Consider the following 12,163-nt stretch of genomic DNA (forward strand, 5'->3'; position numbering starts at 1 on the left):
GTGCGCTGTCGCTCCCAGTGAACCTATGGCAAAAATTCCTAATAGTCTCTGAAATGGTGGCTGTGCTTTCCTTGTTAGCATCTTACCCTGTTTCTGATACTTACCATGTGTAAAATAACCCTATTTTTCCTGTATAGTGTTCCAGTCTCTTACGTGATTCCAAAGCTTTCTTACTTTCTTTTCCACAAATATCATTTAACATGCTCCAGCCTTTTTTGTCAGTTGTCAACTCTTCAGACCCTCTAGTATTTAACATTCTATTTGCAATACATTTAATGTCACAAGCCATGTTTCAATAATGTATTTAAATATTTCAGTTATTGTTTCAGACAAGTCAGACGACAGCAATTAATATATTCTGGTTTCATTCTTTAACCTCTATCTGTCACATCTTGTACAATACAAATGTTCTTTCAGACACACATGTACACGCTCCCACATCTCAGCCAAGTAACTCTGTTGGAGCTGAACTTTGAGACTTTGGGTACATTGGTGAGGTCCCATTCTAGGCCAAATCTTCGAGGTTTTCTTTGCAGTTAAAGTTAATATGAACATGTATTTTCTGAAGAAAGTTCAAATAATTTGGAGGAATAAAAAAATATTTTTGCAATTAAGTAAAATGTAATACTTTATAATGGAAGTTTTAAAAATAAGTGTATTTAAAAATTAATAATAAATTATTCAATTTATTTCCATATAAATTGAGCACTGTTAATGAGACACTAAGAGATCAGAAATTAAGATTAATGTGTCATCGAAATTGCTTGGCGTAAGTGCACAGCATAGTCTCAGGGATAATTTTGCAATTGTTAGCTTGTTTTTTCTATTTTCCTATGAGCATACGTGGTGGGTTTGAGATGTTATTAATAGAATATGTAAAATACACCTGTAATTACTCTGTGCATTGTGGTGAGCTGACCTGGGCTGGATGCCAGCTGCCCACCAAGCCGCTCTCTCACTCCCCTCCTCAGTGGCGGGGAGAAAATAAGATGGAAAAGGAAAGAACTCGTGGGTCAAGACAAAGGCAGTTCACTACAACAAAAGCCATGCGTGGAAGCAAAGAAACCACCAGGTTTATTCTCTACTTCCCATCAGCAGGCGATGTCGAGCCACCTCCCGGGCAGCAGGGCTTCAGTACCTGCACGGGTTCCCTGGGAGACAAACATAAGAACTAACTTGTGTGTGTCCCCGCTTTCTGTTAGCGTTTCCTTCCAAGCAGACATCGTACGGTGTGGAATATCCCTTCGGTCAGTCGGGGTGAGCTGCCCTGGCTGCGTCCTTCCACTGGGGCGTGAGCAGCACCTTTCCCGGTACCAGCACGCAGCCCAGCACTGCGGGCTGCTCCAGGGAAAATCAGCTCCGCCTCAGCCGGGCCCAGCGCATGCGTCTCTAAACATATATATACATCAGTGTATGTAAAAAAAAATGCAGTGTGTCAGAGAGAATCCCAATAGAAAACCAGAATGCTCTTAAGCAAAGAAAGAAAATAGTCCTTCATGAGGTGCTGCTAATAATTTCATACTGTTTAAACAGTTAAAGTCTGAAAACAAAGCTATGATAGTAACATGAAATATCGACTCCTAAATCACTTCAGCACTTTACAGAGAAACAGCATATGCTAACAGTTTGTTAATGTAAATTGGAATCTGGTGATGATGTATAAAACTCACTTTCCTATATTTTTATCAAAGGACAACTAACGTTTTTTTTTTTAGTATGCAGAAAGTTTATTGTTTGTTTTTGCTTATTTCTCAAGGGCGAATTTCTCCTATGAGGTCTTGTTAGTGAATGCCTTTTTTGTCTTAAAATTGTAATTTATGGTAGTTTGAACTTTCTACTCGCACGTAGCTGTATAAAGAGAAGAGAATAGTTGTTGCATTTTATATTGCACAATAATGGAGGGAAGGAAGGTGTGCTTATTGCAGCAGTGTGGCGTTCCAGAGACCTGAGTTTGTTACACCACAGATGCAGGTTGCCCTGTTCTGAAATTGTGGTATATCCTTGAATTTTAAGTAATTTTCGGACAGGAAAAGTAAATGTTTCCTTTTTTTTTTCCTTTTAATTTCTATCCCATCTGTCTTCTGGATATCTCAATTACCAGCCCCCAGAAGGAATTTCCAGGGCATTCTGCAGTTGCCTTACCCTTAATTTAGTATTTGTCTTCAGGTCAAAACGGTTTTTTCAGCTGATGGGCCAATAATTTTCACAGTATTGTAAAAACATTTTTTTGTGTTTATAGTCTTACAGAGTGTGCGTGTCAGTACCCCGGCATTTTTAACTTGGTTGAAAGTTTTGTCAGCCTCGTTAAAGGCCTCTTGGAGAAACTGCTGGATTACCGAACTGTGATGAATGATGAGAGCAAGGACAATCGCATGAGCTGCACTGTGAACTTACTGGTATGTTCTCTCCTGTAATTCTTGTGTGAGAAAGAGGAAGAGATTTAGAATCCATTTAGTAAAGATGAAGGTAAATCTTCCTGGGAAGAGGAGTGGTTGACAATGCTCAGCAGTGATTTAAACGTGGAGGCAGGAGATTTTTCTGTCTATTTTCATGGATATACACATAAACCTGAAAGTAGTGTCCACTCAGTTTTTTGGTTTTGCTTGTAGGTTTTATCCACTTTGATCCTGTGAATAAATAAGGATTTCTGCTGCTCATATACCTTTACCTTTTGATGGGCTTAAGGTAACAGTGGGATTTCGCCAGAGTCTAGTTTTGCGTAAGGAACTAGCCCACTTGCTGTGTAGGAACCTCTACAGTTCTGGTTTTTAAATCTAGGGAAAAAACCTGCAAGATAGACTTGCGGTAAGGTGCCAGGAAGATTTGAGTCTCCCATCTGGTTTTAGGCCATCCTGTCCTTTTTTCTATTCCTATTTCATAATGAGGATATCGCATATAGAGATTCCCCCACCAGGAAATTCCTCTAAGCTGAAGAGGAACCTTCATCAGTTTTAAAGGTTGGAAAGAGGACATTGTTAGTATGTACTGCACTCACGTACTCTCCGTTCGTCACTAATCGCTCTGCAATGTGGTATAAATTTCCGCAACTCCTTCAAGGGGCAATTCTCATCAATACATTTTGCACAACCTTAGCAACTCATATACCTGCACAAGGGTTATGGTGACAAAAATGGGCTTCGTTCCTGGAATTAGCTCCTCTGTATGGGTATTGCACGACAGTGTGACATACCAAGTGTTACGTATCAACTTCAATAAATAGCAGCTTCTTTTCTGGCCATCGGCTGTAGCCAGAGCATGTAGTTTATTATGTTAATGCATTTGGATAACCATACTTTCATCTTCTCCAACAGAAAAACTTTCACTAATTATTCGTTAGTAAACTGGAAGTATACAGATGTATGTATACTAATAACACATACTAATAACTAAATAAAATATTAATTGAAGTAGTAATACCAGGTTTCAACTTAAGATAGTGTGTAAATATTTTTTCTTATGCTGTCCAACTAGCGAGAAAAGCAAAACCTCAGCATATATATTTTTATCTTGTGCTTTATTAAAATACATTAGGAGATAACTTTTTAAATGTTTGTGTCCCTAGAATTTCTACAAGGACATTAACCGTGAAGAGATGTATATCAGGTATGGCAGTTGTTCTATCGGATCTATTTTGGAGAGGGCAATAATTTTCTCTTATGAATTCTGTTTTTATCATTGTTCTTGAATTTCTTTTACTTAATGTTAGTTTACAATACACAGTGATGCTGTTGTAGCCCAGGCCTCATTTATATTCTTGCTCCATTGTTTGCTTAGCTTTCAGCAATTTGGAACCTAGCATATGTATTCAGCAGCAGCGTTTTTTTCCCCCAAGAATCAACTTTTAGTTGATCAAATGACTCAACATTCATTGCCTATTGTTTTAAATAAAGAATATGCAGCTAGATTTGAGGTTTGATGGAGGTTGCGTTATACATTTAGAAGGGCAGAAGACGCATTCAAGTTTTGCAGAATTGTGCAGTCTGCCAAGTCTCTTTAAATATGCAACACTAGATGTAATGCAGAATTACTAGTAGAGCGTTCTTCTGTAAGAGCTGCAGCTCTACTGGCAAATTCTTTCAGATGTGACACGGCCTCTTGCTGTCTCGGAGAGTTTTGCATATGAGCTGCAGCAAAGCTTGCTGTTCAGAAGCTATTTGCTGCCTCTCAATCTGCAGAACCACCCGCACCTCAGCCGCTCCAGCACGAAGCCCAGAACCTCAGCTGAAATGAGCACTGATGGTGATTCAAGGCTAAACCTGGAGCTGTGAGCCGCAGCGGCCAGGGAGAAACAGCGCTCCCTCTGCGGGCGTTGCTGGGGGGGTCACATTTTCGGTTGGGGTGACAACTGGGAATGGTAACGCCGTGAACTGGTGCCGAACTGGCAGTTTACGACTTACAACAGCTCCTCTGCCCATACCACATTCCAAACTGTACAGGGACCTGCTTTGTCTTTCTGGGCCGGTACTTTGTGATTTTTCTTTTACCTTATCTGTTGTGCTTGCATCTATTTCCATGGAAAGTGTTGACATGCAATCGAAAAGTGCTAGGGAGAAGGGCAGCTATCTTTAGTAACAGCATTTAGAAATAATGGGCTCAGAGGGCCGATTGAGACCTGGAGTCTAGCGGTTCTTCCTCTTAGAGGTGGAGCTGACGGCAATTCACAGGAGGAGGTTGGCTCTTTCTCCTCCTGTGCAGTGTTTCAGCATTCAGAAAAGTCTGAACAAACGCACAGAGCTTTAACCCCTCTGTCCTTAAAGACTCCTCAGGTAGTGACTGCGTGACATCTGCGAAGTTCCCATTACACAGTTCATCTAGAATTTTTCTGACAGTTCGTATCGCAGTCATGTCAGTAGCGAGTCTAATTCTTGTTCTCTTCTCTAACAGATATTTGTATAAATTGCGAGACCTTCATTTAGATTGTGAGAATTACACGGAAGCAGCATATACCCTTCTACTCCATACGTGGCTCTTGAAGGTTAGATTTTCTAAATTCGATATATAAATAAGCTCTTGCAATTTTCACATTTATAAATTAAAAAGTGATTGTCTTAATCTCTAATTTGCTGTGTATTAGTTATTCACCTTAAAGGTATTCAAGTTTCTAGTTAAAAATACTGCAGTAGGTCATACAAAATTAACATTAATTGCTGAAATTGTATTTTCAATAGGTGATTAAAAGCCACACATGGGTAAAACTAAACATTGCAGCAAAAACAGTTTTACTTTATAGTGAGAACATTGTGTGCAAATTCTGAAGCCATTTAAATTCCATGTGGTTTTCATTTTGCTAATTTCTTATTATCCCAAACATAACAATGATGAAAATTAAACACAGTTTTTTCCAGCTATCACAGAGGGACATCTGACTTATCATTTTAAATAATATGAATCACTCTGCCAAATTATGCTTGCTTTCTTTTTTAACTGGTTATTATTTTTCACTATAATGTTTGTTCTCATTAACTAACATAATCAATAGAAATGGTAAGATGCATTTCCATTTCAAGGGAAATTCAAAATTCAACTGTTCTTCAGCAAAAAGTTGAGATTTCTTATGGAATTTCTTTTAGCACAGCACCATATAAATTTGGCTTTTCACAGTGCTGTTTTGCTTGAACTTCATTTTTATGTTTCTGATCATATAAAAATGAAATCTATTGTATGTATTGGTATAGACAAAGACAATACTATATGCAAATATTTTAATATAAAAAACCAAAACCAAATCAGTGAAGATGACACCACTGAAATAAAATTAACTAATTTTCTCACATAGATTTTTATCCAAAATTCTTGGATGGGGGTCAGGAAGGAACACAGGTTTTTAAAATGTTATGCATAGTCCTGGTTATCACATGAAGTACAGCACTTGTTTGAAGAGGTAAGGAAAGCATTTCCAGTGCCTTTCCCAGTGCCTTTGTGGAAGGGTGAAAAAGACTGGGGAAGAAAACACTTAGAAGAGCCCAGGGGACTAGACCTTGGGGGAGGGCGGGTGTCTGTGTGAAATGTTGAACTCCAAAATCATGTGTCTTCTTCGTGTGCTTTTATGCTCAGTGGTCAGATGAACAGTGTGCACCCCAAGTCATGTCAACAGAGTTCCAGTGTTCACAGACCTACCGACACTTGAAAGAGAATTTGTATGAGAAGATCATAGAATACTTTGACAAAGGAAAGGTAGGTCTGTAGAGTTCTTCCCCCTGCCAAATCTCTTCTTACTGTGTTACCTTGTTTAGTAGTATTTAATGAATATTCTCTGTATAAAAGATTTGTGTAGGAAATCCTCTTTGAAACGTGGGTCAAGTAAAAATTGTGTCCTGAAGGCTTATTCACACGGTGTATCTGTTGTATATGAACATATTCTTTCAGTAACCACATTCACAAAGAAAGAGGGCTGATGTTTGTACTAGTTACAGGCATCTCTGTCAGGCAGTAATAAAATAATAACAAATGTTTAATATCCTTTCCTTTACTGTGAAAAGGAACTGTACTACACAGATTGTGTTTCCAAACCATCCGGTCATTATCTCCCCAAAAATCAGACAGTTCAGAATGAAAATACTTGTTTCACAGAAGTCTGAGACTTGAACCTCAAACTTAAAATACAGTAGTTTGACATTTAGTACCTGAGTTTAGTTCATTTTTTTTCAAAAAAATCTGTTAATAAAATTGCCTGTCGAAACAATGACAGTAGAGCTGAGTTTTTCTGAAATAAAACAAATGACTAGAAAGAAGGGAAAAATTCTGCAGTGCTGGATAAGTAAGGCCTTTAAGTCATAATGTCTTGTCCAGCTGTAGCCAAAGGTATGAAGGGGGAAGGCAATTCATTACTGCTTCTTGCAAAATAAAGACATAGCTCCCCTACTAAAGTCCCTCCCATAGTTCAGAAGGTAGAAAGTTTTTGGTGCTTCAGCACTGTACAGGAAAATGCAGTGCTATTTATAACTCCTCGGGTTTCTTTGTTGGTATCTGAAATAACTACAATATAGCAGTCCCCACCCACTGCATCAGAATAATCAAATTCTCATGATTTCTGATCTGCCCGGCATTCAGGTTCTCCTCGGATACAGCAGAGGAGGTTTGCAGGCAGCCTAATGCAGACAGGAGGTTCAGAACTACCCAGCCTAGGAGTACACGGCGCCGTTTAAAAATGGTCATAACGAGTGTGGGCACCAATCCACAGGGGGTGATGCTCAGAGGACCCAATTCTGCCCTGGTCTTTCCAATCCAGCTTTGTAATTCCTCACAGTAATTTTCAGTGGTAGCCACTAAGTTGTGTGGAAAGAAACAAGCTGCTACTCCAGGTGTGTGGCAGCTTAAGTCTAAGCCTTATCATTTTTTAGCTGAGTAGGAGAGCTGTCATATGCAAGGCTACCTATGATTATGTACGCTTCAGAATTTCTTGTAAAATGAAGTGTGTTTGTTTTAGAGAGGCAGGAGTCAGTCCCCTCATACACTGCTCCTATGCTTGGGGTATATTCTGGATCTTATGCGCCTTAGCCATTTACTCCTCCAATGTATCTGAAAGGTTAGGTGAATTTTTATTATCTTATTGTAAGAATAAAGTAGGTTTACTTATTCCTTCCTATAATGAACCATAAAACACTTTTATTTTTCACATTAATCTGCTTTCCTAAAGTTTATGATTGCCTTGGGTCTTCCATTCTAAATGTGCAGTTAATAAATGACTGCAGTTTAAAGATAGCATAATCAATAAAGCTGCAGTTTAACAGTGATGCATTAAAAACTTATTTGTTGGTACTGGATTTACTATTTGAATATGTGGTTACATTGCAGATGTGGGAAGAAGCCATATCGTTATGCAAAGAACTTGCAGAGCAGTATGAAAAGGAAGTTTTTGACTATGAACTTCTAAGTCAAAACCTGGTAAGATTATATGCAGATCTTCAATTATTTCAGTCACAGAAATCAGTACCTTTTGAGCTATCAAATGATAGAGCTCCTTATAAGCTTGTTGTGTACAATTGATTTTTGATTCATTTGTCAAAGAGTTGCTATGTTGTGTTCTAACATTCCAGTGGTAAAGTAAATATTAATAAAAAACTGTTTGGTACAGTTGCATGGACACCACTTACTGAGATATCTTGAAACTCCTATAGATGAGACAGACGTGTTTTGAGTTAGAACAATTTAAAGGCCGTGTATCAAAGAAATATAACAAGTTTTTGAGGCCTTCGGGCAGCTTTAGTGTAGAAAAAGAGCCTGGATGCATTTTTTCCCTGAAATTTTCCTTTAAATTTTAGGAACCCAAATATTGACAAGCCTAAAGAATTCAGTTCTAATGGGGAACTGGGGAAGTAATACAACACAAGGAATTAGAACCAGGTCCAGAGGCTAAAAGGAAGATTTTAAAGGAAGATTAAACGTTCAATTATTTGTTTCCATTAAAATTGAATAAATCTAAGAAACCCCCTCCCCCACATACCTTCTTTTTTCCCGCCCCCAAGACTCCACACTTGCATGATCTTTAACAAATGTTTAGGGCTCATTCAATAGATACCCTTGAACCTTCCACAAAGAAACCATGGGAATTAAAACATTATGTTCTCAAACAGTGTTGTGTACAAACAAAGCTTCTTTTCTTCCCAATCAATTCTGCTTCTATTGTAAACTAAAAGGTAAAGGCAATTTTTTTGCCAATTCCATTAGAAATGCAGTGTTGCATATCTCATAGGGATAACACAGGAAATAAAAATAGTAAACCTAAGCGACACTTAGTATTTAATGGAAGACATTGATCTAAGGCCTTTACACGGTGTGTGTGGTTAGCACGATGCTGGGGCAAAGCTCGAGTTCATCTGTGCCTCAGACATTTGAGGCAGGGAGTTTATCCAAATGTATTATTTCAGTGATGTTATCAGTTAAGTGTTTAAAGTGCCAAGTATGGCTTCAGTGTTTGCTTTTTTTCTTTTCATGCTAATAGATTAAGGGTAAGCCTGATTCTGAGGTCAAATAATTGAAGGTGAAGCCATTCTCATTACATTTAGCTATGAATTATATTTGAGTAGAAATGTAAACAATATTCCATGTACCACAGCAGTGTCATGTGCATGTGTTGCCTAACTGCTTGTTGCTATGGTTTACCAACTGGTAATTGATAGCTCTTGCATATCCACTGATAGCTGTAGTCCGTAGTGCAGTACTACTGTAGAGCTTGAAGAATAAATGGAAAAAAACCCCAGACAAACAGAAGTAATTGCAGTTGGTTTTGCTTTCAGGTTCAACAAGCAAAGTTCTATGAAAACATCATGAAAATTCTGAGGCCTAAACCAGACTATTTTGCTGTTGGGTATTATGGCCAAGGATTCCCCACATTTCTAAGGGTAAACCTGTTCACTTTTTACTTTTTTTTCATCTATTTTCATATGCTTCTAAAAACCACAACATCGACTAAGGAAAATGAGTTGGTGGGGATATTTGCCATGGATTTAGTTTTGCTTGGGTGCGGGACTGTAGTCAAAATCTGGATGGTTACTTGTAAGAATATGTATGGGACGTTTTCAGATGCATTTAAATGGATTCTTTCTCTTGGTTTGTTTGTGGAAATTAGATGTATCAGGTAATGGAGGTGATATATGAAAAACAAATGCAGCAATGTGATATAAATTGGGATGGGCAGCTCTTCCCATACATATATATCTCAGCTGAGTCCCTACACAGGTTATTGACAACTAGTACAATGTCACTAACTAACTTGTGTTCAAATTAAAGCCACAATTCTGCTTCACATGAGCTCGGTATTTTTAGTGGACCTTGTCATGGACTGGCAAGAGTTTCAGATTTGTATTGCCTCTCAACTACAACTGAAATATATCGCAGGTGTAGAAACAGCATATTTTTCAGACCAATACACTCTATAGCCAAATATTGTGTCTCTAGCAGTGGGAAAAATTAGGTAAGTGGAGTGGGGAAGAGGAGTATGTAGAGCAGGTGTGCAGTGATACTGACCCCGTTATATATTCCCTACTTACATGACAAACAGCTTCCTGAGTTGGAGGTGACTCTTGTGTTTTCTGGCCCTTCATGGATTGTTCTACAGTGAATTTGTCCAGTTCCTTTCTGAGCTGATGCCCTCCAGAAGATGCTGTGGCCTCACAGCACACAGCTCGTGTGTGTTGGAGATTTACTGTTGCCTTTTTGTTGTCATCTGATAATTTCTCTACGCTCGTTTTTACAGAAAGACTGAACAGTTGTTCTTTCATCAGCTTCATCATGCCGTTCACGACATATTGTTCTCTTATAGTCTTGGTTTGCTTAAACATTGCTTCCACATCAACCATTCCATCTGTTTTAACATCCCGGTTCCCTTGCTGTCCATTTTCCAGATCATGAGATGGTAGGACAGGAAGTGGACATGGTATTTGAAATGTGGATACACTATGAACTTGTTTGCTGTGATACTCATGTTTCTTCTTTTGTTTTGCTGTTTTCCTCATATTTTTTTCTTCTTCCTCATATTTTGTTTTTCCTCATTTTTTTTATCTCTAATATGCATTGAGGTGATATGTTCATACCAATTCTTGTATTACTCTAAGTTTTTTCCTGAATGACAACAGCTAGTTGTTATCTTATGACACGGTAAATTTGAGCTGGTTTCATAAACAGACCTCTATATGCTGAATCTACTCTCTGTTTCCTTTACTTTTCTCCATTTTTGACTACTATGTGAGAAATCAAGAATCCAAAAGGTCTGTTTTATCAGGAAACTGGCCAAACTCAGGAAGTTATGCACAACCGGCTTTTACTTTAGCTTTTCAAAAGATCAATGCTTTCTTTTAACCACGGTAGTGTATCTCTTCAGAGTATAAAACTAACCTGAATATTTGACGTTTTCTTGTAAGAAAAAAAAAAAAATCTTTTCTTACATACTACAAGGAATATGTTAGCTTTTCTCACTTGAAAAGCAATGCAAGACCTCTGTTTCCCAGTTTTACAGGCCAAAGTTGCCTTGAAAGCATTGGAAAAAATAGTGAAAATGTATCTAATATTACACCAAAGGATGCATGCACCTTTTGTTTCTGGTATTATATTGTTATATTATTCTGGTGTTAAATGAAGCATGTTTGGGGTTAGACTGTATTGTAAATGAGTCCAGTTCTTAATACCAAGGAGAAGGAGCAAGCAGAGGAAACCTATACATTGGTTTTAGAAAGCTGTGAAACGGGACCCAGAATGTATTTGAAAGCAAATCCTTTTACCTGACAGACAAGAAGACGAGGAATTGCTGTACTTTTCTTACATCCCATCTGGTTTTATTCTACTCTGCAGAATTGGCCTCAGTGATGATGCCAATATATTTACATTCTAACAGCATAACGTATCATCTCTGGAGAGTCAGGGCTGCATTTCAGCACCTAGTCAAAGGGTTGTCTTGCTCTACAGTAAATTAATATTCAGAAAACAGTAACTCTTATTCCAAAATTTGGAGGCCTTGTTGTGTCACTGATAAACGTGCATCTATAGCTTCTGCCTGAGCATCATAAAGCCCAAGAAATCAGCTATTCGTGCCTTGCAGAACAAAGTATTCATCTATCGTGGGAAGGAGTATGAGAGGAGAGAGGATTTCCAGGCCCAGCTGATGAGTCAGTTTCCCAGCGCAGAGAAGATGAACACCACCTCAGCGCCCGGAGAGGATGTGAAAAGCTCTCCTGGCCAATGTATCCTTGGACACGTGGGACAGTTCAGAATGAAGGCGGGTTGGGGAAACCTTGTTAGCAAGACTTTATCTCTGTGGAACAATCATTTCCTAAAAAGGATGAATGTTTATTAATGTGGCAGCTCCGCTCGCAATTTCATATATATGTCATGGGTGTGTTTTATGGTTAGTTGCTAGGATGTTTGCTCTTTCTTTTCTCACAATTCTAAGGTGTCTGTCTCTTTCAGTCATCATAGAATCATTTAGGTTGGAAAAGACCCTTAAGATTGAGTCCAACCATAAACCTAGTCCACCACTAAACCATGTCCCTGCATGCCCACATCTCCACATCTTTTAAATACTTCTGGGGATGGTGACTCAGCCACTTCCCTGGGCAGCCTGTCCCAGTGCTTGATAACCTTTTCAGTGAAGAAAATGAATTCGAGTTCATACATGGTTTACTTTCATTTTCTTCAAATGACAAAAACAGTGATAAACACTTGAATTGGC

The 12,163-nt window shown here is 38.4% G+C and overlaps 1 protein-coding gene across 2 annotated transcripts in view; it reads left to right on the forward strand.

Moving 5' to 3' along the window:
• Positions 1–12,163, forward strand: part of DOCK2 (dedicator of cytokinesis 2) — a 193,714-nt gene that overhangs the window by 161,675 nt on the left and 19,876 nt on the right. For both annotated transcript variants that reach the window (XM_042790158.1, XM_042790159.1), the window contains exons 35-41: positions 2,240–2,396; positions 3,563–3,603; positions 4,885–4,975; positions 6,055–6,174; positions 7,795–7,884; positions 9,237–9,341; positions 11,534–11,675. In XM_042790158.1, coding sequence (XP_042646092.1) covers positions 2,240–2,396; positions 3,563–3,603; positions 4,885–4,975; positions 6,055–6,174; positions 7,795–7,884; positions 9,237–9,341; positions 11,534–11,675 — 746 coding nt within the window. The remainder of the gene's footprint in view (positions 1–2,239; positions 2,397–3,562; positions 3,604–4,884; positions 4,976–6,054; positions 6,175–7,794; positions 7,885–9,236; positions 9,342–11,533; positions 11,676–12,163) is intronic.

This window comes from Tyto alba, unplaced genomic scaffold, assembly GCF_018691265.1.
Source record: "Tyto alba isolate M040663 unplaced genomic scaffold, T.alba_DEE_v4.0 Super-Scaffold_17, whole genome shotgun sequence".
NCBI classification, from domain to species: domain Eukaryota; kingdom Metazoa; phylum Chordata; class Aves; order Strigiformes; family Tytonidae; genus Tyto; species Tyto alba.